The 26,311-nt window shown below is 39.4% G+C and overlaps 1 protein-coding gene across 9 annotated transcripts in view; it reads left to right on the plus strand.

Annotated features, from left to right (window-relative positions):
* The window catches only part of CTBP1 (C-terminal binding protein 1), a 233,319-nt gene that overhangs the window by 195,436 nt on the left and 11,572 nt on the right, over nt 1-26,311 (plus strand). For all 9 annotated transcript variants that reach the window (XM_033059940.1, XM_033059941.2, XM_033059939.2 and 6 more), the window contains 4 exons: nt 10,374-10,518; nt 14,298-14,504; nt 20,233-20,447; nt 24,237-24,367. In XM_033059940.1, coding sequence (XP_032915831.1) covers nt 10,374-10,518; nt 14,298-14,504; nt 20,233-20,447; nt 24,237-24,367 — 698 coding nt within the window. The remainder of the gene's footprint in view (nt 1-10,373; nt 10,519-14,297; nt 14,505-20,232; nt 20,448-24,236; nt 24,368-26,311) is intronic.

Raw genomic sequence — 26,311 nt, forward strand, 5'->3', positions numbered from 1 at the left:
TTGTCCCTCTGCTTCCCTACTGGATTAGGTTCATGGAGAGAGTTACTTCTGGGCAAAATACTATTACATGGTATCTTGAAAGATCCCTTGGAAACATTTCTGTTACTCAGCCTTTACTTGGAAGGACAAATCTCAAGTATTGGATTGTCTGTGTGGGTCACTTTCTGAATTGTGCAGGTTGGGTTAGGCAGCCTTGTGTGCTGAGAATTGTCACTGCAGAAGAGTTTCAAAAGAAACTCCAACCCAAAATTTGCATGGAAATGTGGTGAATATCAACCTGACTTGCAAGCACATACAAGGAATTGAAAACTTCCTAACTTGCAAGAACATACAAGGAATTGAAAACTTCTTGGTCTTCATTCATAATGGATCTGCAGAGATAATGTTTTTGGAGATTTTTTAATAAAATAAAACTTAATTTATAAGGTTCAAAGAAAATACAGTAATTTCACGAATACAAGCCGCACCAATTTGACTAAGATTTTGCTCCTAAACCGGAAATGCGGCTAATAATCAGGAGCGGCTAATACAACCTCAGAAGTGCCTGCCAGAGTGCTGAGCCGAGCAGCTGCAAAGTCGGCATTTTGCAATTGTTACAAATCGCTACTCTGTTGCACTGCGGGTGGAGCCTGGCTCCCTGTAGGCAGCACGGGGGGCGGGGAGAGAGGCGGGAGAGCTCTCTTTCCTCCTCTGCCACAGCCCAGGGGAGAGACGGGGGGGGGCCCGGCGCCGCCATTGCCGTGGCCTGGGGAGGAGAGGGGGGACCCGGGCCGCCCCTACCGCGGCCCGGGGAGGGGGGGGGGAAGCGCGCGCCGCCATTGCTGCAGCTCGGGGAGCCGACGGGAGCCCCGCGGAAGCCATTGCTGTGGCCCGGGGAGCCGACGGGAGCCCCGCGCAGCCATTGCCGTGGCCCGGGGAGGGGGGGGAAGCACGCGCCGCCATTGCTGCAGCTGGGGGAGCCGACGGGAGCCCCGCACTGCCATTGCTGCGGCCCAAGGAGGGGGGGGGAAGCGTGCACAGCCATTGCTGCGGCTCGGGGAGCCGACGGGAGCCCCGCGCAGCCATTGCTGCGGCCCAGGGAGGGGGGGGAAGCGCGCGCCGCCATTGCTGCGGCCCGGGGAGGGGGGGAAGCGCGCGCCGCCATTGCTGTGGCCCGGGGAGCCGACGGGAGCCCCGCGCAGCCATTGCCGTGGCTCGGGGAGCCGACGGGGTGCTTTGTCCCTGCCCGCCGCCGGCGCCACGGGCGCGGGAAAGCTCCGTCCCCGCCCGCCGCCGCTGCCGTAGGAGCAGGGGACGCTCCATCCCTGCCTGCCACCGCAGGGCAGCGCCGACCCGGGGTGACCGAGCCCAGTGGCAGCGGCAGCCGGCCCCGAGCGGCAGCACCGGGCTGGGCCATCTGGCCCTGTCAGCGGCCCCTAGCGGGCCGAGCCTGCACAGCCTTAGCTCAGCCAGTAAACCCCGCCCTCCCGCGGTTCTGTTACTAATTGCACGCAGGTCCTCGCTGCGAACGACAAAGCGGCTTATATTCGTGTGCGGCTTATCTATGGACAAAAACCGAAATGTTTGCCAACACCCAGAGATGCGGCTTATAGTCAGTGCGGCTTGTATTTGTGAATTTACTGTATATGGGGATTTTTAATTTAGAGGAAACCCAAGCTTTTTTTTCTCAGTTCCTTTTTATTTTCTTATTGAGCAAGAAATAAAATATGATAGAATGCCTTTTTTCTGTATATTTCTTTTAAATTATGTTGAGAAGTTGCTGGTTATTACTGTTTTCCTGTTTCACACCACTGTTAGAAGTTGATACATGTGGGTGAACACTACAGCATTGGCTACTGCACCACTTCTATAGTTTTATGATTTGCTTACTAAGATCAACATCATTTACTTCTGGTGTGCTATGGATGCCTTGCATAAAAGCAGTGGATATTTTGTGTTAGCAGTGGTGTGTAATAAATGAACATTTCAGATCCTGAGATTGAGTGAGAGTCTCCCAGTTGCAGGTTTGGAAAAATATTTGAACACCTGATGAGTGACATAGGTAATCTTCACAACACTGCTTTATTGAGGGGATTATAGTGAAGGTGGCATCCTTTGCTTTTTATTATACAAAAATAATTAATTCTCAGTGGTCTCAGTAATACATCAGGAAAATATATTTTCACTACCTGTCAGTACAGTCCCATAATGCCAAGGTACTTGTCTAAAGGATCAGACAGTCCTAAATCATTTGGGTCTGCAAGGTAATAAATTTTTACAACAAAAGTCACTAACCTTAATTCATTATCATTCTGTTGTATTCCTTTAGCATAGACTGAGAGATCAGTTTTATGAAGTGCTAAGCACTCTTCACTTGTGTGTGAAAAATACAGTGAAAAATGACAATTTTTCACCTATCTTTTAAGAAGTATTTGTATTAGTACTGTTTGAATAATACATCATTTGGGAATGGTGCTTTGCTAAATATAATTGTTTTCACAAAAGATTTTAAAATTAAGAGTTGCATATTTAAAGCAGGATCAAAAATGTTCATGTGTTTATGATTAACATTGTTTAATACTCAGGTGGGTGATGGTAATGGGGCAGGGGGAAAGAAATGAACCAAGAAAATCAGATGGGGAGGAAAGGAGTGAAAGTAGAAGGATGTTCTAAGAAAGTAAGAACCCATATTAGCTCAGCTTGCACAGTTGTGGAGCCTTGATCACCAGGTGTGTGAGGAGTCAGAGTCTGAGATTTAACATTTTGGAACCTGCAGAAGGGATTTCTGCTGGTCATGAGAGCTTCAGGGTCAATACAGTGCTTTAAAATACAGTGTTTTCAGTTTTTCAAGGAAATAGAGTGGAAAGGGGAATTTATCATAGCTTGTGAGATAGCAAAGTACAAACCTAGGTAGTTTTTCATAGAGTAGCAAGCAGGCTGAGATAGTTTAACACATAAAGAAAGGGGGAAAAGAAGCGGGGATTTGAATGCCATTTGTGCAGGGTCAAGAGCAGGATTTTAGCAAATCCCTTACTCTGTGTGTTCATTCAAGAAAATTTTCTCCAACTGGGTAACTGAGTTGCAGTTCTGTAGCAATTCCTTTCTGCCAAGAGTTCATTTGTCAATCACTTTTTATGGTTGTGGATGTTAAACTTTGGAAAATAAGTAACAAGCTGTAAAGTTGCAAATAAACAATAACATGTAGTAGAACTGTGCTTCATCTCAGGTCGAGGCTTTTGTTCCTGGTTCCACTGCTTTGGAAAGCAACTTGGATGGTGAAGATACATTTCCTTCCTTCTGAAAAATCAGGCTGTCAGTGCTTAAATGAGTACTGACATTTACTGAGAGTGACCCAGCATTTTGAAGAAGCGTAATCAATGTTGTCTAACTACAAAGTTATTTCAAAAATTTACTCACATGTAAGGTTCTGCTGGATTTTGGTTTGTCTGTTTCCCATTCTCCCTAGAAAAAGCAGGTTTTTTTCAATCCAGTCTGCAAGGCTGCAATAGATGTTTTTATCCCTTAACCCCTAAGTTCTGTTTTGTTGTAGATGTTGCATATGGCTGTGTGAAGTTGAGCATTGCGTTTGTCAAACTCTTATCATGGCATAGCTGGGAGTTCGGTTCATTGCATCCTATCAGAAACCTTCTGTCATTTAGGGTAAAAATATTTTAAGATTTTAGTGTTTAAATTTCTTACTGGAGATTGCATTACTGTCTATAAAAGTTACTTGCTGTGCTTAAATTGGCTTTTATTTTGCAATTAATTATGTGTAAATAAGTTCTCTCAGTAACTATCTAAGACTGCTTCCAAATGTTTTGGTTTGTTCTACCAAAAATACAGTTGTTCATCCAAAAAAATTATTTAAAAACACTTAGCTTGCTTCCATCCTCATTCCAGGTCAACTTCCTTTTTTCTGTATCTCATGCTCTGTTGTCTGTTTGCCTCTTTTTCCCAATCCCTCTTCGTTTCAGTGCCATTCACAGTTTACTGCTTTTCCTGGCTCCTTGGCAGCCTACCCAGCACTCTGATTCCTGCAGTATTGCTGCTCTTTTCCACTTCTGTACCTTTAAAGGCACAACAGACTCAAGCACACTCTTGAGGTCATTGTGTTGCCCAAGATTTTTTTGAGATCATGTTCCTTGCTTTTTGGGCTTCCTGACCTTTGTTGTGTGTTCTGTAACATGGAAGTGCTGTGTAGATCGAGAGGGATAAGCGTAAACAATGTGCAAGAACTGGTAATAGGCATCTCAGTCAAGAAGACAAAACAGCGATTCTTGCAAAGCCAGATGAAAAGACAGGAAGCACAACTGATTAGGAATGGTCTTTAAAACAAAATGTACAGAGTGGAAAGAAGTCAAGAGTTTATTTAAAGCCAAGTAAGTTTTTTTTCATTCTCTTTTTTTCTGTAATTATGTGCTTTCCTACATCTTGTTGCAAATCGGGTAGAAGAATAAAGTGTGCAGTTGACTGAGTTTACAGCTTCAAACATTTACCCAGTTGACCAGAACACTGATGAGAGCAATGAGTAGTCCTTGGATGGAAGTGGGAGTAGAGTCTTGGGTAAACCTGTGCCCCAGCTTTAGCAGGTATTGGCGTAGAATGCGTCAGGTTCTTTGACTCCTGTTTTCCAAGAACAACATAAAATAATTTTTAAAAGGATACTACATTTTCATATCTGTAGTTTAAATTAAAAATTTAAAGCTTAACTTCCTGTTCAGTTTTTTACATAGGAATTAAATGTATTGATGGCAGTTTTATCAGAGACCATTTCAAAGAGGAGCTGAAAAGTGACTGATACTTTGATACAAACAAATCCAGAATGGTGCTGTTGTTGATCTCTTTGATTTGTCCCTGTTACAGCAATGGTTAAGTGAGATACTTTTTCAAGCTTCCAGTTCTTTGTTTAGTAGTTAAGCTTGTGTTTACACCATCAGTGCTGTTTATATTCATGATGCAGTTGAGGCATTTTAGTTTTCCATCAGATTTAAATTCTCAAAGAACACAGATTGAAAGGAAGCAGCCTTGTTCTAAACAATAATGTCTGTTTGGGAGTAAGTTGTCACCTCGGCGCCGATCCAAAACTTTGCAAACGTACTGAAAGTGGATGAGCTTTGGATCAGACTCTTCTGAAAGATTTTGGGAAAAATTGGGTTGAGTTTTCACCAGTGACTTCCATAACTGCATAGTGTCCTTTGGTATAGATGTTCAATCCACTCCTGTGTCTGATAGACTTGACCTGAATTCAACCTTATTAGACACAATTCAGCCCTATTAATAGACAAATGAACACACAGAACTCCTGTTAAAGATTTTTCATCAAATCCTTTTATTTAGTAAAAACATTTTCAGAGTCTATATTCTCATATTGACTTCCATCATTAAAACTGCATATAATAGTCAGTAAATTCCTGCTTGGAAAGACTGGTTTCAATGTAGTATTTAAAAGGAAGTTGTGTACAGATTATACAGATTATTTATGTAGTTGTGTGTCTATTGGTATGTATATATTTCTTTAATGTTAATTTTTAGAAGACTAGAAATATGCTATCATATATATATATATGTCACATGTATATGTATGTAGTTTATATAGTGTATGGATATATAGGCTTTTAGAGAGTGTGTTTTCAGGAGCCTGCAAGTTTTTGTTTATGTTTGTGTAAAATATTTATACTTGTATTTATGGACAGTGTAAACTTAAGTATTAATGTTTAGGGTCCTCACTAGAGAGTATCCTGGCTGAGTGAAGTTTATATGAAATAGGTGGGTTACTGACAGCACCATGGATCATAGGAACCTAACAGGGAGCTGAGAGCTTGTAAAGAGAAGCAAGAAATTGTAAAAAGCAACACAATGTAACTGAGCTTTGGAGAGCCACTAAATACCACTTGAGCACACTGGTTTTTCTTTCTAGCTTTAATGGTGTTGGTTTCACATGGACCCTTTGCAGTGTTGTAGGGAGGCTTTGAGAGCAGCTCTGAGTCTCTGCAGCCTTCCCCATGTGACAGACTATTGGTTACAAATCCAACGTGCAGCTGCTTTTTGCAAGTTAAATAAGGCAAGGCCTACTCCGTTTTGGTAAAGTACATTTGTTCCACCCAAATGTGCAAAATATCTCAAGTCTGGTGGTGACACTGGAACATATTTTTTTTAGAGATGACACATCAAGCTTCAAGTCCAAGAAATGCAACACTTTGTAGTTTCTAGAACTGGATTAAATGCAGTACTTTCTAGTGATTTTTATTTTTAAGATGGATACCTTGTCATATTCAACTTGTAACTTATGATTTTTTTGTCTCTACATTGAAGTAGTTTGGCATTTTATAAACTGTGTTATGTTTCTGTGCTCTGGATTTGATCCATGAGTGTCTGGGATTAGCCTCTCATATCTAGAAGTGTCTTGAAATACTCCAAGAAGAGGAGGCCCTGCTGTTTAGTAAGAACTATATGCACATTACATATTTTTGTAAAAGTAAGCAAAATGCTCAAAGTTCTTCCCCAAATCATGAGATGTGTAGTGTTTGGCATAATGGCTAAAACAGTGTGGTGCTGAAAGAAGAAAGAATGCAAAAACATTTAGAAGGATTTCAACCTTGGGTAATTGGTACTCAGGATCTGTTAAATTCTTGGAAACATAAATGTCTCCTACTACTGTGTCATCTGTTCCCTAAGAGTCTTGGTGACCTGGCATGTTGTGAAAGCAGGGTAACCATTTAGAGGTTGAAGAACAGCAGAAAGATCTGTCCAAGTTGTTGTGATGGGAAAAGCTGTCAGCTCATGGAATAGGGAATGAAAAAGACTTTCAGGAGTGAGCTGTAGTTTCACCTGGAAGGAAGTCTGAAGGCTCAGAAATCAGGCAGGTGAGCTACATAATCATTTGATAACAGAAGGAAGCCAACTCATGTCTCATGTTTCAGCTTTTGCTCAGATCCTTTCTTCCCAGAGAGCACAGTTGGCTGCAGGGTGATGAAAGCAGGAATGGCTGTTGGAGGAGCACAGCTGACACTACTCAGTTTGTCAGGTTCTACCATTGCCTTTCCTCTCAAGAAATCATCACAGAGCATGGTCTGACTGCCACTTACTGTCAGGCAGGTCTGAAATTTCTGCTTTGCCTTCTACCTTGCTCATAGGTTTGATCTCCTTGTAATAAAATTGTTCTTGAATTTGTTAAAAATCTCACCAAGTTCATTATGGAAAATGATGGAGAAAAATCACATTCTCCCCAGTTCTCTCAATGATCTCTTCTGTTAAATCAGCAGTGAATTATTTATATGCACAGTTACTTTTTTCTAAGATCATTTTCTGGAATTGTTGATATTTATGCTGGATGTCAGTTTTGTGTGTTATATTCAGATTTAGGTCAAGTTTTGATTTGACTCATTTAAAAAATTGTCAAACTTCCTTGTGTGTATTTAATATATGTAATGACTGAGAATATAATTTATGCTAATAATTCCAAAGTACAGAAACTTTCACTATTTTTTAAATCTAAGTGGCATTATTAACATTGACCAGTGCTGAATGTTTCTAACTTCAGATTTTCTGCTCTCATTTTCTGCTTTTTTGGTGTATTTTGGTCACATGTCCAGTAGCAAAAAGCAGTAACATAATTAAATTATCAAATTAATGTGATAAAACACATTTGTAGGGTATTATATTTTTAGCAGTGGATTTCCTTGGTAACTAGTCCATAATCCTGGGAGAGGCTCAGTCACTAAAAAGAAATTCTAAAAGATTTGTCACCTGCATTTGCTTGTTCCATATCCCATGTGATGGGTAAATAACTGCCTGTGGAATTGGCTAGTGTCAGCACTAAGCTATAGCTAGGAAATAATTTCCCTTTTATTGAACACATTCCAAAACTTTCCACTACTTTTCTGTCTCTTCCTAGTGCCAAGCATAACCTAGATAGGCCCAAAAAAATGTGTTGTAATGGGTCCACACCAGTGCTCTTAGAGTCCAAATGCCAGTCTTGACTGGCTGAATTAATAAAATATGCATGATTATGAAATGAAAATCTGCTTCCCAAAGTGAATCACTGTGATACTAAAACACAAATGTCTGAACCAGTTCAGCTGTGCTTTAACCCCTACTGGATGCAGTCCTAAAAACAGTGGCAGCTCTTCACCCCCAAAATACACCCAGCACTGGCCTTTTCCAGTCTGGGAGAGGAGGCTCTGCTGTCACAGAGCCTTAGGGGAATGCCCTTGGAACTTCTAAGCTTCTTCAATTTTTGCTCATCTGACACCTACACAGATTTTCTCCTACAGCACCAAAGCAGCCTTGGGAGGGGCAGGGGAAAATAAATGATACAACAGAGAATAGGGGACATGGCTTGTTGGGGACACCCAGGGTACCATGACTTGACCTTGAGGCTTGAAGCAACGAGTGTTGCAACTGAATTTAAAGATATTTCCACATCACTGAGGTTGGGAGATCCTTGGACAATTTTATTTCAGCCTCTAGTGGGAGCAGAAATAACCTAAAGGCATTTTAGGTGCGCTCTCTGTTCGTAAGGGGGACAGTTCCTTGTCTGGGGTACATCAGGCTTGGTCTGTGCCTGCTGTAATGTCACTGGAGAAGCACACCCAATAAACTGTTGGGTTTTTATTAACCTAGTGTAAAAACAGCTCAAGGTAACAATTCTGGTGAGTGCCATCTTTCTGATTGGAGCTGCTGGATATAATCTCCAAAGACATTGTTTGCACCATTAAAATAAAGGAGTTTTGTGTGTGTGTGTAATTATTTTATAAGATCAGAGCCTACAGCTGGTCTTTGAATTATGTTATAGCTGCGTTCTTGAAGGATGTGAAATTTTTAATTTTTTTTTCAGTTCTTACTAGTAAATGCAAATTCTGCTCAAAGGAATCTGGTCTTTATCTGAATTAGAACTGAAATTCTCAGTCCAGAAACACATGTTGAAAAAGCATAAATAATTTTGTGAAATATTCAGTAATAAATGCTTTTCTTTCATTTTTATGGAGTTTGATTTTTATTTTCTTTTAATTTTTTTCTTTATGTGTTTTTAAACACTGCTGCAGATCCTGGGTTCCAGCAATTATAATCCTCCCTGTGCAAGACTCTGCTTTGCTGCAAGTTTTTTTAAAATTATGTATGTTGATTATTTTTACTGACCTTGCAGTACACTAGGAAATGTTCATATGAGCCAAAATAATTCAGCTGACAGAATCTGTACATGTACCAGACCCAAAAGTCTGTTGAATAAGAAATTTAGAGCCTCTGCAGAACTTTTATGTGAAGTGTGTCTTAGGAATCTCTTGAAGTCATTACAGCTGGTTTAACTACTGAATGATTTGTGCATGTTTTGTGTCTTGTAGAACGATTAGGATATTAGCTAGTGCATTGAAGGCACAAGCACAGGGAAGTGTTTTGAAGAAGTAAAATAGTGCAATTTGAAGATAAAGAGGAAAATGCTCTCTGCTGTGTGAAAAGTGAATTTATATCAGCAGTGTGGGGTGTAGTGTCACTGTTTGGTAGCAGAATTCAAAACTACTGGGCATTTCTGGCTCCCTTCTCCCTCTCCCTACTCCACACCCCTTCAGCTTAAGTGCTCTTGAGTAGGTTGGATGCACTCTAACATAATTAAACTTGTCGAGGGCTCCTGACTATCTTTTATTTTTGGTTTTTTTAGTGCTCTCACAAGTTTTGGGATTTTTTTTCTACAGCATTTTTGCTTTCATGCAATTTCTTGTTTCTCAGCAGCTTTGGATTTTCCTGGATAATGTCAAGTTTGGCATCTCAGTTAATACCAATTTATGTGACATCCAGTTTTCCATCAGTGAGAACTTCTTTGCAGTGTCAATAAACTGAGGGGCAAACCCTTCTGTTCCTGTGTGTGAATTGACTGATTTCAGTCTCTGTTGTCAGAGGGGTTTGTGATCACTGAATGTTTTCTGTTCAGGTATCAGGTGGTTTAATAGGGCAGTGAATTCCTGTACCACTGTGTTTGTGAAGAGAACCTGCTCTGTGACTCCATTCAAAGCTGAATGTCAGCTGCCTGAGCATGAAATACTCACTGTTTGTGGGCAGTGTTTGCTCCCATGTTGTGCAGCTTGTGTGTGTGCAGAGGCAGTCCAGTGGCACTTGTACTTGGGGTCACTATTGCAGAGCATTTCCTGGGGAATGAGCAGAGTTTTGCCTCTTATTAAGAACACAAATACAAATCACTTAGTTCATGCTAGAATGGAGACTTCAGATGAAAAAGACTTTCCAAGAGGCTGGGAAATACTTGGAGAAATAACCTTTAAAAAAACCCCAGAATCTGTATTTCATGTTTTTACCGTCATTTATACTTGAAAATATGTGTATGAAATTAAGCTGAGATTCTGTGAAAGAAAAAAAATGTATTTTTTCTTCTATTTTATTTTTAGGTACTAAATGAAGCAGTGGGTGCACTGATGTATCACACTATAACTTTAACTCGAGAAGACCTGGAGAAATTTAAAGCACTTCGAATAATTGTCCGAATTGGCAGCGGTTTTGATAATATTGACATCAAATCTGCTGGAGATTTAGGTATGGCTATTACAGACTTTATTTTGTATCTTATGCTTGCCTCCAGAAATCTAAGTCTTTGTATTAATGTTTTCTGTGTATTTTGTAGTAGCATCATATGTAAGCTGTATAATTTTCCCATCAGAGTGTAAAACTCATTATGGAGATACTAGCATTAGTTAATTAAGTGGTAATATTAACAGCTTTGTGGCAGGATGACAATCTGCCTGCTCAATATAAACCCAAGGAGTAAGGCCGTAATTTTTCATCACTTTATTTTTTTACCCCAATTGTATATTTTAACTACTACTGCTGTAATCCAATTACAAAATATAATTCCATCACCGTGGCATACTACTTCTGTTTGAATAAAAAACGAGATCATTATCAACTGTCTGAGACTTATTTATGATGCATGAGATTTAGTACTAAACCACTCCATAAAATAGAAATACTGATTTTATGGGAGAATCAGTTGTTGCTGTTTCAGAATAAATTCAGCTACTGGAACTGTGAAGAGATGGTGCAACAATCTGATCCTTACTTTTCTTACTTTAGGTTAAGCTATCTCCTACCTGTAATCTAAAGGTCAATCTGCCACTAGGAATAAAGATTTTCTTTATTTCTTTTCCAAGATTGTGGAGTCCAAGTATGTTTCCCATTATGCTCTAGAAAGATCTTGGAAACACTTATTTCAGTGTGGCAGTGCTTAGTCCTAGCAATAGCCCCACTGATGTAGTGAGGAGCTGTAGTGTGGTCAGTTTATCAGCTAATGATAAAAAAAAACCACTCACCTGTTGTAATGGTGGCAGAGCTTTAACCACTCCTTGCTGAGTTTTATAAAGAGCAGGTCAGGGCTGAACGTGTGCAAGGCTGTGTTTTGCCTGCTTAAACTGGTGCCACAGTCAGACACGTGTTCTGAGCCTAAGAAAAACTCTGTGTGTGTGGAGAGATTGGCCTGGGGTAAAGTCCCAGATCAAAAGCCAACATACAGGTGCAGATCAAAGGCTCAGACCAGTGAGGAGCCCAGTTTGTGGAGGAAATCCCTGATAAGAGGAATATCTTCGAAGGTTTGCTGGCTGTCTCTTCTGCAGGTCTCTATGCTGGATTGTAACCCAAGTTTATAACCTAAGTGCAGCCACATAATTCAAGATAGAGTACACAGCAAATTTGGGAAATTTTTGTTCATATGAAATGCTAAATGACCACATTCCTCATCATTCAGTTCATGTCTTGTGAATAGACTGAGTTAAAAAGTTAGGGTCCACCTGTTTGTGTATGCCTTAATTTACAAAATATTCTTGTGCACTCTGTCAAAAGCCAGTAAATGGTGGAAAGATTACAGTAAAATCTCTGATTTTAATATTAAGTTTTGGTGAAATGACTGGAATGAAATATGACTGAGACAAGCAGCCTTCCATATGTTGAACTAGAGTAAGTAATAAAAATCTTAAGGAGGTAATGTGAGAGTGACCTGCTCTTCATAAAGGCTTTGATTTGCTTTTGAAATGTAGATTTGGACCAGAATTAGACCAGTGTTCATTCCTGAGCTTCTGTAGTAACTTCTTGAGTTATTTTTCATAGAGCTGGCACATGGGGTTGTTATCAGCTTTTCCTATTAAGCATTATTTTATATTAGCATTTTTAATCTTCTTACAAAGCATGAAAATATGTATTTCTTGGATAAAACATGCTTATTCTCCACTTTATTAATAGTTGACTAGAAAATTCATAGAAGTTGTGGGTGTAGCTGGATGCAGGTGAAGTGGGAGCCCAGGTATGCCTGTTGACTCCTGCATTTTTCAGCATTGAACCTGTGCACAAAATCACTGAAAGCAGTGGGAAAAGGGAAGTGAGCATTGATCAGTGGATATGAGAGTGCTGTCTTTTCCCATGTGAAATGTCTCTTCATTTCCTTGCCTGTCTTGCTGCTTTTTGTGGTTTGCTATGTCTCTGCCTTTCAAAAATGAGCTGCTTTTAAAGTTGAAGAAAAATAGGGAAAAATAAATTCCTGCCATTCAGTAGGGAAATTATCTGACTTTTGTTCCCTGAGTTTCCTAAGGAAACCTATTAAGGAAGAAGGTATATTATTTCCCTTCCCAAATACATAATATAATTCTTTAAACTCCTTTTAAAGTGTAATTTTGTTGATGGCAGCTATTAGGAGACACATTTATTAAATTTACGTTGCCATCTAAAACCTGCATTGTTGCTCCATGAAAAAGACTTTTTTTGTATAAACAAATGCAGGTATTTAATGTGAGGTACTAAGAGGGATGTCATTTTTTAGTCTTTCACCTCTCCCTCCCAGTCGAGCTTTTTCCCCCCATTTGTTAAAAATGGTGAATTTCCTGCTACCATTGATGTTAGCAGGATGCCAAGATTAATATTCCAGCAAATGATGCTGGTATATCTTCTTGTAAGTCTTTAAGGGCAGTGACTCAGCAGACAGGCTTATCTCTACAGCAGAGGAAAGAAAAATAGTTCTCTAAGTTCCTTGTGCTGGTTTTTAGTGATGTAGAGAAAGCTGTACAGAAGTACTGGGCAGCACAGTAAAGGCATTTGAATGTAAAACATAGATAAATATAGTATGAGCTTACTCTTTGTCACATTACTATTGATGCTGATGTAAAACCCACACAGTGAAAACATTTTTTGGGTGTTTTTAGGATACAAAACACTTCTTTTTCTTCTCCACCATGAAATTATACTGTATGCTGTTTGTTGTCTCAGTCAGCAGAACTGAGACACAAACATTTGTGTGAGCTGTGATTAGAGAGAGAACATGGAGTACATGGAAAGACTGAAGAGAGACAAGTCAAAAAGGACACAAAGTTTTACAACTTTTCATTTTGCTTAACTGCTGTGTATTGAGTACTGGAAGGTAGAAAGCAAAATAGGATAACTTGCATGCAATTCACTTGTTGCTTCATCTGTTTTTTGAAGTGAAATAGGCTTATTGGGAGTCTTGAATCAACCTTCCACAGTTTCCTGTGGAAATCTGTAAAACTTTAAGCTTCTTGATGTTACACTAGTTTCAGCTGGTAACTTTTCAGCTGTTAGGAATGTGGACTTATTTAGCATTACGTTTGCATGCCATGCACAAGCAGATTTTGCATTTTCCTATCGATGATTAGATGGGCTCCCTTTAGTGAGGGGACCAGGAAAGGCCTGGGATGTTGTTTGTTACAATTCTAAAAACCCCTGTGCAACATGTAACAGACTGTCCTTCCCTGCATCATGACTACATGTACATGATGTGAAATTACTAACAGCCATTCTATGAAGGCTTTATAAGAATTGCTGTCATTATAAATTATTTTACCCTTTTTGTAACTTGCATAGCTAGCTTTTTGGGAGGGTATTTGCCCAGTAGTGGAAAGCTGTGGAAACCTAAACTGTGGTCATTGACCACACTGTTGAGAGCAAGGCAGATTTGTCTTGGCTATTCAAAACATCAGGCTACTGGAAATGTAAAGCACTTACCAAGGCTCATGTTCTAAACTATCAGACGTCTTCAGTGCTTTCCTTCTGTGGTTTCAGTGGCCTGTTTACTATCTGCCTTAGTTTGCAATACATAAAAGCACAGTAATTAGTAATAAAAAATCAGAGGACTAAGTTGACACATAGTTGTCAACTATTATGTCAGACATTCTGCCTACCATTACAGTCAGAAACTTATTATTTGTGCAAGATATGTTGAAATACCTGCACTTTTAAATATCATGCTCCTGTATTGCTGTTGAATGGGAAAAAGCAAGCACAGTTTGGCAACTGGCATCCTCTCCCCCCTGCTGCAGGGATCGCCGTGTGTAACGTGCCAGCCGCCTCCGTAGAAGAAACAGCAGATTCCACCATGTGCCACATCCTGAACCTGTACAGGAGAACCACCTGGCTGCACCAGGCCCTGCGGGAAGGCACGAGGGTACAGAGCGTGGAGCAGATTCGGGAAGTGGCCTCTGGAGCTGCCCGGATCAGAGGGGAGACCTTGGGCATTATTGGATTGGGTACGTTGTCTCCGTGTGTGCTTTCGTGCTCTTTGCTGTTCCTTGCTTAAAACAAAAGTGAAGGTTTGAGCTGTAAAAATGGAACATTTGTTCACTCCATGTCAAGCTTTCATTCCTGATGATTATGTAACTCAAATGTTTTCCCTTAAGATACCACCATTTTCCTTAGAAAACTTTCTTGCTGTTATTCTCTTAATTCTTTAGGTTTCTGTACGTCTTTCTGTTGCCGTATTGCCTGCTGTCAGGCACACTGCTTGTAAGAGGAGATGTCATCACTTCCCTTTTCCAGGACAAGGATCCTGATACTTCAGCCCAGTTACATGCATGTGTTTTATCCCTTATCTATTTTTGTGTCTGGTTTTGTTTGGACTTTCTTCCTTTTGCACTTTTTTACATAACTAGAAAGTTTTTGCTTCAGTTACATCCTGCAGAGCAGTTATTGTGTGCATTTGATTCAGCTGGATCTGAAATTGTATTTCAGACTCTAATGAGAGGAAGAATGTATGCAAGAAAATTTGACATGTTTCCAGACCTAATACAATCACCTACTTACCTCTCTGAGTGACCCTAAATGTTTTTCAGCATCCAACAGATGGACTGGCTTGCTTGAGATGAATTAATTGCTGTCTATTACAGACCTAGAGAAGAAAAACAAGCAAGTCAGTTTCTATATAAAAATTATTCAGTCATGTAGCTTGCCTTACACAGATCTGATAGACTGTGGATGTAATTGCTGTGGTATTCATCCACAGGAATTAATAATACGATTTTGACAATAAAGCATCATATTTAAATGACTGCTCCAGTTACACATTGCTGTCAAATAGCTCAAGCCACAAACTCGTACTTTTGGAAGCTAAAAATAGCCTGGTGTTGCATAGTACTCATTTCAGTAGCATGCAGTACACCAGAACCATCTTCACAATCAAAGAATTGCCTTTAAAATAATGACTTTTAAGAAGTTAGTCATGAAGCTGCTTTCTCAAATCTGTACTAATGTAATTATGCATTTCATTTAAACACACAATGATTATTGTGCTCACAGTCACAGCATCTGTACATAAATAATAGACAGTTGCTTGCAGTGTTTCCAAAATGGAAATGCATACCTGGTTTTTGAAACTTAAGCTTTGGATCACATGCAGTGTACACATTTGCTGGAGATATCTGTACTGTTGTCATTCAGTTTGGTGTTTTTACTGAACAAATTCAGACTTGGGATTAGAAAGAAAAAGTCTTAAATCATTGACTTCCTTAAGTGAGTTTTGCTGGTTTTGTTCTTGATGACTGAAAAGTGTAGAGGAACAAACGGGTAATCAGATTGCCAGTATGTGTATAAAGCTTTACAAAATGCTAGGTTTTGGTTTTAGTTTTAAAAAGCAAGCCTTTTGTGTGCATGTTACACTAAAAAGGCTAATAAAATCTGATCTGATTTTTAAGGGCACACATCTGTTGCAGTTACTGACCAGTCATTATCTCTAACCTCTTGTTGTTCCTGTATATTTTCTACCATACAATATTCACAATTTCATAAATACTAAATTTTGAAGTCACTTTTGAAAACTTCCACTCTTCCTTCTTGTGCATGCATGTGAATAAACACAACAGTTTGATTCTGACCTGTTCTAACAAACTCCTATGAATCTATGTGCTAATGAAGAGTAAAAATGTAGACTTAGAAGATTTACCAGAATTTTTGTGTGAGCACTTCAGGCACTTAGGCTGTGATGTGCACCCTTTTCTAGTACAGTTCCCTGCAAGAGGTTGCCTGTCTTGAGTTTCAGAATCAAACATGTATTTACTGCTAAAGCTGTTGTCCTTAGGTTGTGTTTCTTCACTAGTAGCCTCTCCCTGCATCTGGAGTTTTGCCTCAGTTTATTATTTAGACATGTCAGTGTCAGAAGTGATTATCCACCCAAATGCTATGAAGTGAATGCATTACACACAAAATAAACAGTTCTCATCATCTGTTGCCAGGCCCTTTCCTCTGTTTCTGTACAGCCCAGTCTCAGTTTCTGTCCTTTGTCGTTAATGTGTGTCTGAGATCATCTCTCAACCACAACTCTGTTTCTCTATTCTTGTCTTAAAACTTGTGGTCTCTTCAGCAGTGGGTTGCTTAAATTTATCACTGCTGCTGCAACAGCTAACTGCAGACCTTCTTAACATCTGCTCCTGGGCTTTTCTCTTTGCCAAAGAGAAACACCCTAGCTCTTGCCTATCTCTGTGCTAGGGAATGACTGTGCCTCCAAAGTTTCAGCTACTCACTTCCTTATCCACTGATCTAGCCAAGTTTCGTGACTCACTTGCCTTCTTTCCATCACCCACTCTCTTTCCCTCCTCTCATGCATATTCCTGCTTTGACACTTGGTCTGTCCTGCTTAATCCTATTACTCTGTGTTCCTCCTTTAAAGTTAACCCAGTCTCTCATCCTCTGCTTGTATTGAGCTTGAAGATAAGCAGAGACTCAAGAGCATAATGCCTCCTTCATGTGCTTGTTGGATCCCATCCGTCATTGTTGTGTTGTTTGGTTAGCCCCTGAGCTCCTTAGGGCACAGCCTGTGCCTCTTTCTGTCTTTGTGAAGTATCTGATTCTTTGAGCCTTACATAAATAATAATATCACATAATTTAACAGCTGTCTTTGTCACTTTTAATCTTTATTACTATCCAGTGTCCTGTATTTTAAGTGATGCATCACAAGTGTGGATAATAAGCATTCCATATTTCAAAAAAACAGTCGGCCTTTTCACCTTATATTTAGAAATGTAGGGGTTTGTAGGGGTTTTTTAAGGAGGAATATTTATGAGCAGCAGCATGTAAGTACTTGGATGAATAGACATCTGGCCCTGGTTCTGCTCTAATGATAATTTTACAGCAGTGAAGTCACACTCCCTTTCCCTTCCTTCTCAGTGAGAAATGCTGATGACTAATGACTAATGCATTTCCTCACCCAAGAAAGGTGAAATTCTTCTAAATAAATTTGTCTCCACATCACAGTGAATGTCATCACTCAGTTTGTCTTTCCTCACCTGCTCTGTTCTCTCAACAGTCCCACTGCCCTACTTAGATGCTTGGTTAAATGACTAACCTGTGTTATAAGACAATAAGGCTCAAGAGTTGGGTGGTATTACTCTGCAATAAATGATCTACTCTTAGCAGTCCTACTGGCTCTCTTAATGTGCTCAGCAGGAAATGTAGCAAAACAGCACTCTCCACATTTCAGAGTTCTCCAAGGAGGAAAAATTACCCGTATTCTCCATTGCTGTTGCACAGGCAGGGAAGAGCTGCTAAGTGAAAGCACTTTTCTTTTCCATGGAAGTCTTCAGGCTGATCATAATCATCATTTCCATGGTATCAAGGTCATTTTATAAAACTTTGTAATGCCAGTATGGGATGAGTCTGCATTGCTGAGCAGGGTCCTTGACCTGCAGCTACTGTACTGTCACACTCAAATCAGGTCATTGGCAGGGTCAAGGTCAGACACACTCAGAAATTGGGACACTTGGATTGGGGGGAGTTGGGAGACTTGTGGGGGAGTGAATGGATGAGGCTGTAGCAGGAGACTTGGGTATTGTGAGTCTCTCTTCTGAAGTGACAAATGGACCTTGCTGGAACTTAGATTTCTTTGAAAATATGCTTTTGTTCCTTTCTGATTTTTTTGCAATTGTATGCAACATTGATTTTCTGCATTCTTCTCGCACTACTGACTGAGAAATTAATTTAAGGTTTTGAGCTTAAGATTTTGCCCTCCCTGGAAGCAGCTGTGAATATTCATATAACAATTTGAAAAGCTCTTAATGTAGAGATGTCCCAAAGGTGAGATGCTTTGTGTGCTGTATTGTCCTCAGTGAACCACCTCTCATGCTGGACAGTCTTATATAATAGAAGCTTTTCAGGAAAGGAGAACAGGTCATAATTTTGTGGTTGTTCTTTATGTCAGATGGTAATTTAAAAAGAAATTGGCAAATTCCTTTGTCCGGCTGTGTACTTGTTTAATGACCAAGACTAAATACAAATTGTCAATTGCAGAAGAGTTTTATCCCATAAAATATTTGTAATAGGATAATTCTGGTTAGAAATAGAGATGTGATTCCCAAATGTTTCTGAAGGAAATTTCTGTGCCCATTGAAGAAGGTTTTGGTTTATTAGCTTGGGTGGGGTGAATGAAGAGTGTAGCATTAATTGGAGAGGCTGTTGTAAGAGATTTTGCTGTTGTGGATCCTCTCAGGTATTATATATAGAGTGTAAAAAAAGAACACATGATGGAGTGTTGCATGTGAAAATGAATGGAGCTGGAGTAGTAGTTATATGCTCTGTTAAAAAAAAAGTGTTTACAGTTGTGTGACTGATTCCTTGAACTGTGAACATGGCAAAATTTGGAAACAATACAGTGTTTGTGTTGAAAATTTTCTAATTCAAATTTATAAAAACAGCTTGAAAAGCAAATACCATGCATGCAAGTGGTGAAATGAAAGATTTTGAGGAGTATTCTAACCTGGTGTCCCCAAAGAAAAGCAGACAGCCCCTGTCAGATTGATATACTGTTTAATATTCCAAGCACATCTGTCACTAAGCACTGCAGAATTGCTGTGTTCACATTAAGTGATCAGCAAAAACCTTTCTTCCTGTGGCTTCTGAATTCTATTCAAAGAGAAACTGAAAATCAGAGGGAAACCCCTTCAAGCACAATTGGAAAGAGATGGGATTTCCCCAAGTTGATTTGAAGCTTTTGTGAACAAACTTAGACATTACAAAGGAAAACTTGTTGTCTTTTTTTTTATTTTTAATTAGGCATTGTTATTATGGTGTGTCAAGTGATGCTTTTGCAACATCTTTATCCAAAATTTGTAGTACTCTAATGTAAATATCTGGTCTGTAAACTTCTAACTTGAAAAGTGTGTTAGTTCTCACTCTTCAAAATGCCTGTAACTCATTTAGAGGCACTCAGGGGTTTTTCCCTCTGTGTTTTACTGGTAGTGTGTCAAAGGGAAGTACATGCCTCCTGGTACATGTGGGATGGACTCGTGCCCATACAGCACTTTTGGGCACAACTCTGAAATATGAAAGTAAGGGAAGTGAAACAAAAAAGCAAAGTTCAGTGTGAATTCCAAGTGGGACTGTGCTCTTCTTAATTAGGTGCTGTATGATGTACTGTGTTTATCTATCTTTCAGGTAGCTGAATAAAATTTATTTTAAAACCTTAGATGACAGAATTCTTGTAGGCATTTTAATGCTGGAGGGATGTTATTCAAAATGAAAGAAAATACCAGAAAGGAGATTCCATGTATTGAGAATGGTTGCACTTCAGATTAAACAAATTATCTGTCGTTGCATCCATTTTTGAGGATTAATTTTATAGCTTTTTATTAAAGCCAGCTGGTTTGACATGGGTAAGGATAAGCCCTTGGCAGAATGTGTTGTTTTGCCATAAACAGGCCCAGCAGGCAAGCCTTGCGTTACACAGATTATTGCAGATTACGTGACATCTTCTGGCATTTCACATATCTGGTGACAAAAGGTGCAGAGCTCCTGCTTTGTTTCAAGGCAGTGTGAAACAGTCCAGATGTACCATTTCTGATCTCAGTGATGATTCCAAGTGGGATGGGAGGTGCCCTTGCATTGCTGCACAAAGCGTTACGGTTTGATAGGAGCGTTGCCATTAGGAAGGAGGAGGCCACCTTGCAGCAGCTGCCTCACATCTGCTCTCATGGCGTGTTTATCTTGTTCTAGGGCGTGTTGGGCAAGCAGTAGCACTACGTGCCAAAGCCTTTGGCTTCAGTGTGATTTTCTATGACCCATACCTCTCGGATGGCATGGAGCGTGCTCTGGGACTGCAGCGGGTGAGCACTTTGCAGGACCTGCTGTTCCACAGTGACTGTGTTACCCTGCACTGCAACTTGAATGAACACAATCATCATCTTATTAATGACTTCACCATAAAGCAGGTAATAATCTCTGTGGGTGCTCTCCACACCAGTGCTGGTTGCCAGATCTGTATGGTATTTATTTCTGTAAATAGGCAGATTCTCATTGAAAGAAATCCTTCTCTTTTGCTGCTCTAAGATCAAACAGGTCTATAATTTAATAGGAACTAGCTGGTTGCTTATGTATTGTTGCTTTTACTGTCTTTTTGCTCAGTGACATTGCATTTGTGGAAATAATTTGCTCAATATCGCTCAGATTTAATGAAGTGGCATTGATGTAAAAGCTCTTTTTCTGTGTCTTGTAGTAGCTTCTTCCTTTTCATGTGTATTTTCAGGTAGCAGTTCTGCCTTTCTCTGTTGTCCCTCAGTTTGAGTTCCTTCGATGCAATTTAAAGATTATGACTAAATGGCTCCCCCCTGTGCTCAGTCCCCGTGCTCGCAGAGCACTTGAAGGATGAAGCTCGTTTATAGCTTTGCATTGTTGGGAAAAATAATGTTTCTTGAAATTAGTATTAACTTTTTCCTGAAGTTTTAGGTAATACAAAACTAATAAAATAATTTCAAAATCTGGGTGTATTAACTGCTCCATTTTTGACAAATTTGGTAATAGAAACCAGACTGAATGAAAAAGTTTGGCTCTAATGTGGGTAACAGCCAGAAGTAAAACACTGAGACATAACAATAGAGGCAATGTAAAGGAAAGAAACTCCAAAACAGAATAGTTGATTTGGCTGTTCTTTAGATATATATGTATATGTAGTGGGTTTATATGTTGGTAACAATGACACTCCCTTGCAGTGAAATCATTGCTTGTCTCCTGAGAAATAATTTGTGCCTACTACTCTTGAACTTAAGAACTGAAGAACTTACTGAACATGTTCCACAGTCATGTAGGATCATGGCAGAAAACTGACAATGCAACTCACTTCTTGATTTGAGAGTTTAGGGATTTTGCAAATCCATCGCAACATAAAATCAGGATTTGGGATTTAAAACTCTAAAAAATAAGAAGCTTAAAATGAAACCTAAGAGACCAGAGCTCTGTCACCTTGCCTTGAATGTTGTCTTTTGTTGTATGGCTGAGTACATTCAGTGGTTATTACATAGTGAGATGTCTTTTCAAACAGACATTTAGACCCTAAAAGCATCACATTGAATTCTGTGGGACCACTGAGCATTGGTCACTTTATTGTACAGCAGTTGTGAAACTGGGGCCAGTTTACCACAGGAAATTTTTAATTGGAGACAGAGAAATGTGTTGAGCTTTGGAGAAGACACAGAGAAACAAACAAAGGAAGACAAGTTAAAACTGAGTAATACCATCTGAGATTAAATGTCTGTAATAAACTCTGCAGTGGAAAGTATCTTGTAAGCATTTATCTTCCTATTTGTTATCCTTCATGATCAAAGCAAGGATTAATTAGTGTTAGATGGTAATTCTTGCTTTGGGTAGGAGTTTGGGTAAAGCAGTCTGGATAGTCAAGTGGATGTGAAACCCATGAAATTGTAACCCCTCTGACTGCTTAGTTTGTGTAGGGCATATTCTGATTTAGGCTGACAGATGTTGGAGTTGGCCTAGAATTTCTGGACAGCATTGCTTACCATTTTATCCAATATTGCATGCTCATGTAATAACCAGTTTTTGAACAAATTACAGAGAAGTATGGTGCATCTCATTTCACTCAAGTCTCACTGAATTTTGTTGAGTCTGAAATGACATGAACTTAAAATGTCTGTGAAAATTTGGTGTCTGTCTTCTCCTAAGTAACTTTTCTAGTGAATTAATCGTTATTCTGTATAGCTACCCTGCTTGTCCTTGTAGTCCCAGAGTAGCTCAGAGAAGTGTTTCAATGAACTTGTGGTATTCAGGTGCTCTTAAGAGACTGAGGTCATCTTTAGTTGCACAGATTTGAGAAAAAACTGCAGTTTGAACACAGTATTTTTATAAAGCAGCTCTGCAGGTTTAGTGTAGGTGAATTTAACAGACGTCAGCAGTTCCAGCTGTGAAGCTCTTTCAAGCTTCCACCCATTGTTAAGGATCATCTCCAGCTGCATCCACCCTGGCAGTTTATCATGAGTCACATAATTCATTCCCTCTAGAATGCATTTAAGCAGACATGTTCTGTTTGATTTGAACATGTCTTAGTGCTGGTTCTGGAGTTTTGTAAATTGTCCTAAAATGAAAACTCAAGCAAGGTTGTTGGACAGATTGGACAGAAGATTTTAGCAGGGTTCACTTTAAGTAAAATTTTCACATCCTTTAGAGGGCCTGTAAATACACCAAGCTGTACTTAACAAATTACCAGTTTGCACAGAGATGGGAAGGATATATGAGCTTCCACGAGCCTTTATGGTGTGTCTGCAGAGCTGTGAGTGGCTCTTGGGTGAGCCCACCTGTGCTGGTTTTGGTAGAGTTCCTTCAACTGACCCAGGAACTGGAGATGCAGTGATTGTTCCCATAAGGAGTCTCTGCTGTTCTGATTCCCAAGTTAATTACATAAACCTGTGGGAAGCATCTTTTAGTCCTGCTCCTGTGATTGGAGTTTGGTTTTGCTGTATAGACCAATGGATGGTTCTCCTGAAGGCTCAGGAATCTGCAAATGGAGACAAGCAGGGCCACCTTCAACCTAGAGAGTTGGCCAGTAAAGTATAGTGGGTTTTGTCTTTATAAAACACTGTAAGCATTTGCATGTTAATGTTCCCTATGACCTCATTAAAAAAAAACCAAAACTTATTCAAACCTCCTTGTTGTTGATGAATTTGGCATTTTGAATCAGTATTTGAGCATAAGAATCCATTTACCTAAGGTTTAGTTTGATGTGTAGGTTTCATAAAGTTGAGTTGGTGTCAAAATGTTGGGATTTGCTTATTTTTATGGTGAGAGACGGAGTCAGTACAAAATGAGATTTTCATTATTCATCTTCCATGGTTCCTGCTCTTCATGTGCTTTCCTTCATGCACAGAGGTGTTTGAGACATCTGTCAAAGATGAAATACCAGGGTGGCTGGAAGCAGGATGTTGTAATTTATGTTTATTTCAGTACCATTTCTCTTATTTAAACCACCACTTTGTTTTCAAGTTGTGGATATATTATGGTGTAAATTCTTGTAGCTCTCCCCACACTGATTGTAGTGTCATCTACAATGCTAATCTGCACAATGCACAGCACAGCTTCTCTCCTGGGCACACAGCGTTCTCAACCAAATTCATTTTCATGCCTTTTAATTGAATAATAGAAGAATTCTTCAGACCTTTATTTGAAAAGTCTCACAGGGGAGGAGGAAGCTGAAGTAACAAAAATAAATAATGCATAAATCTACTTGTGTTTTGGCAACTAAAGGGAAAAGTGTTTGAAAATCCAAAAGCATTGATTTTTCTGAAAAATTCATGTAGCCTTTTATTTGTGTGAAAGTTGAAAGCCACAAAATATGAATTTGTTTAAGAATGTGCTGTAGTTTCTGTCTCATGCAATTTCACAGTGAAATAAAAAGGCATAAAATGATCTGTCACTTCTATATGCACAGTTGTATCTTTTGATCATGTTACTGCACAATATCTGAAACAACACTTCTATTAAAAGACACTACTTACAAGAAACAAAAGGTTATTAAGTGCTGTGAAATAGCATTTTATGTTAGAAGCATCACATTTGGTGGTACTTTCCAATGGAAAGGGAAGACAACTGTTACAGTTTAAACCAGCTGAATAGCCTTTGATGTAATGGATGCTTCTTTTGAGTAAAAACTAATGCCACAACGATTTTATTTCATTTATTTTTATTTCATCATTCTTGTTTTTAACTTTCCCTAGATGAGACAAGGGGCTTTCCTGGTCAACACAGCTCGAGGTGGGTTAGTAGACGAAAAAGCACTTGCACAGGCCCTGAAGGAAGGAAGGATACGAGGGGCAGCCTTAGATGTACATGAGTCAGAACCATTCAGGTGCTTTTCCTTTTCTTTTCTTTTTATTTTGTTCACTTTCTTATTTTTAAGTCTTAGTGCATGATACAATCAACAGCAACAAGTAAATTGAGTTTTCCGTTCATTTGGTAGCTAAATACTCCTTAGCAAAGCAACATGAATCTGTGCAGCACTGGACTAATGCAAATGTAGATGGAGTTTGTGTATGTGACTAGAAGTGAAAAAAGTGATATCCAAGGTGTAATTCCTTAAAAAGAAAAAAAACCCCAAATGGAAGTGGGTTTTTTAGTAGAAATAGCAGGAAGCTGAGTTCAAATCCTGGGCATGGCTTTGGCCATGGCTTTAAGGGGAGTGCACCTTTGCCACTGATGCAGCTCTGGAGGCAACTGATGTTTGAACAGAATCTTTCAAAGGCAAAGAGTTGAGATGTGGTGTGAGAAGTAACTGTTTTATGGCACCTTTCTAAAGGAAAGGACATTTGTCCAGATTGCCTCTGCAGGAAAGCCATAAGTGTGTAAGAGATTGCAAAAAAAAAGTTCAGGAAGGCTGTCAGAGTGAAGGTTTTGTTTTACCCTTTATAAGGGGAGTACTGTCAGTAGCAGGGCTGGTAGCACAAGCCTCAGTCTTTGAATGACTGACAAGTCCAGCATTTCAGGCAGAAATGTACCACTCCCCTAAGTGGCATTGAGGCATCAGCACTCCTAATCAAAATGAGCCTATTTCATATGCCCTTGAGTCTTGAGAACAGACTGCTGTAGCTTAGTCCTTGCATGTGACAAGCCTTTTTCAGGCTGGGCAGGGAAAAATGTTATTTTTAACTGGAACAATCCACCTAAGTTTTTGAAGAAGAACAAATTCAGGGCAGTTGCAAAAACTGGAGAGAGAACAGTGTCTCTCATTCCAGCTTGAGAGAAAAATAGAACCTTTGAAAAAATAGAATAATACCCTTTTAGTCAGATTTTTTTCTCTACTGAGGTATGATGCCACATCACAAATATTTAATTTTATTTATGCACATCCTGGATTCATTTACTCCTAAACGTAGTCATTACAATGCAGTGGTGCTGTGCAAAGCCAGAGTGTAGCAGCTCAAGGGACTTGCAGCTCCCTACATTGTTCCTAGTTCCTGTCTGGGGTGTGCACAAGCAGCCCCTTGCATTTACTGCATGGAGATGCCATGTGCAGAGATTGAGTTGCAAGGTTACAGCCACAGTTTCCTTTGGCTGCAGTGCTGCACGTCCATCTGATCGCAGCATGCAGCTCTTTATTCAAGAGTTTTGCCAGATATTTTGATGTTTAGTGAACTACAGATGAAATCTATTATTTTATGAATTATGAGCCACTCTGAAAGCACGCTTTTGTCTTAAAATATTTGCTCTCCTGTTACAGTTGACTGCAAGATTATTAAAACTGGAAATAAATAGGAGGAGCAAGTTTCCATTATTTTCAGTTTCTCTACTTTGTATCTGTGATAACATTTTTACACAGATTCATTGCTTTCCCTGAAAAACAATCGTAAAATAAATTTCTTTCTTTCTGTGGAGTTTCTATAAAGGAATAGGAAAGAAAAAATAGTTAAAAATAAAAGAAAATAACCCCTGAATTTTCCAAAAGGCATTGAGTCTGCTGATGGACACACATCTGATTTGAAAATAATTAAAAGATTTTTTTTTTCTTTAAATGATTAGATGTCATAGTGACAGAAAGAGCTTTGTTGGTTAATGCAATAAAAGTAAAATTGTGATGAACTGGACAAATGGAATGGCATCCTAAATTAATTTGGGTTTTCCTTTATGCATTTCTGCCCCAGAACTGGAGTGGCAGTGCCTGTAGTTACAATAAGTGCATTGGACAGAAGCTAATGTTGCTGCTATACTTAAGTTCCACCCTTTGAATCTATAAAAAGTGATTGTTGCTTATTTATACCCTGAATAGTACATTAAATTAACAGACAGAATTATAAAC

The sequence above is a fragment of the Catharus ustulatus genome, chromosome 5 (genome assembly GCF_009819885.2).
Source record: "Catharus ustulatus isolate bCatUst1 chromosome 5, bCatUst1.pri.v2, whole genome shotgun sequence".
In the NCBI taxonomy this organism is placed as follows: Eukaryota; Metazoa; Chordata; class Aves; order Passeriformes; family Turdidae; genus Catharus; species Catharus ustulatus.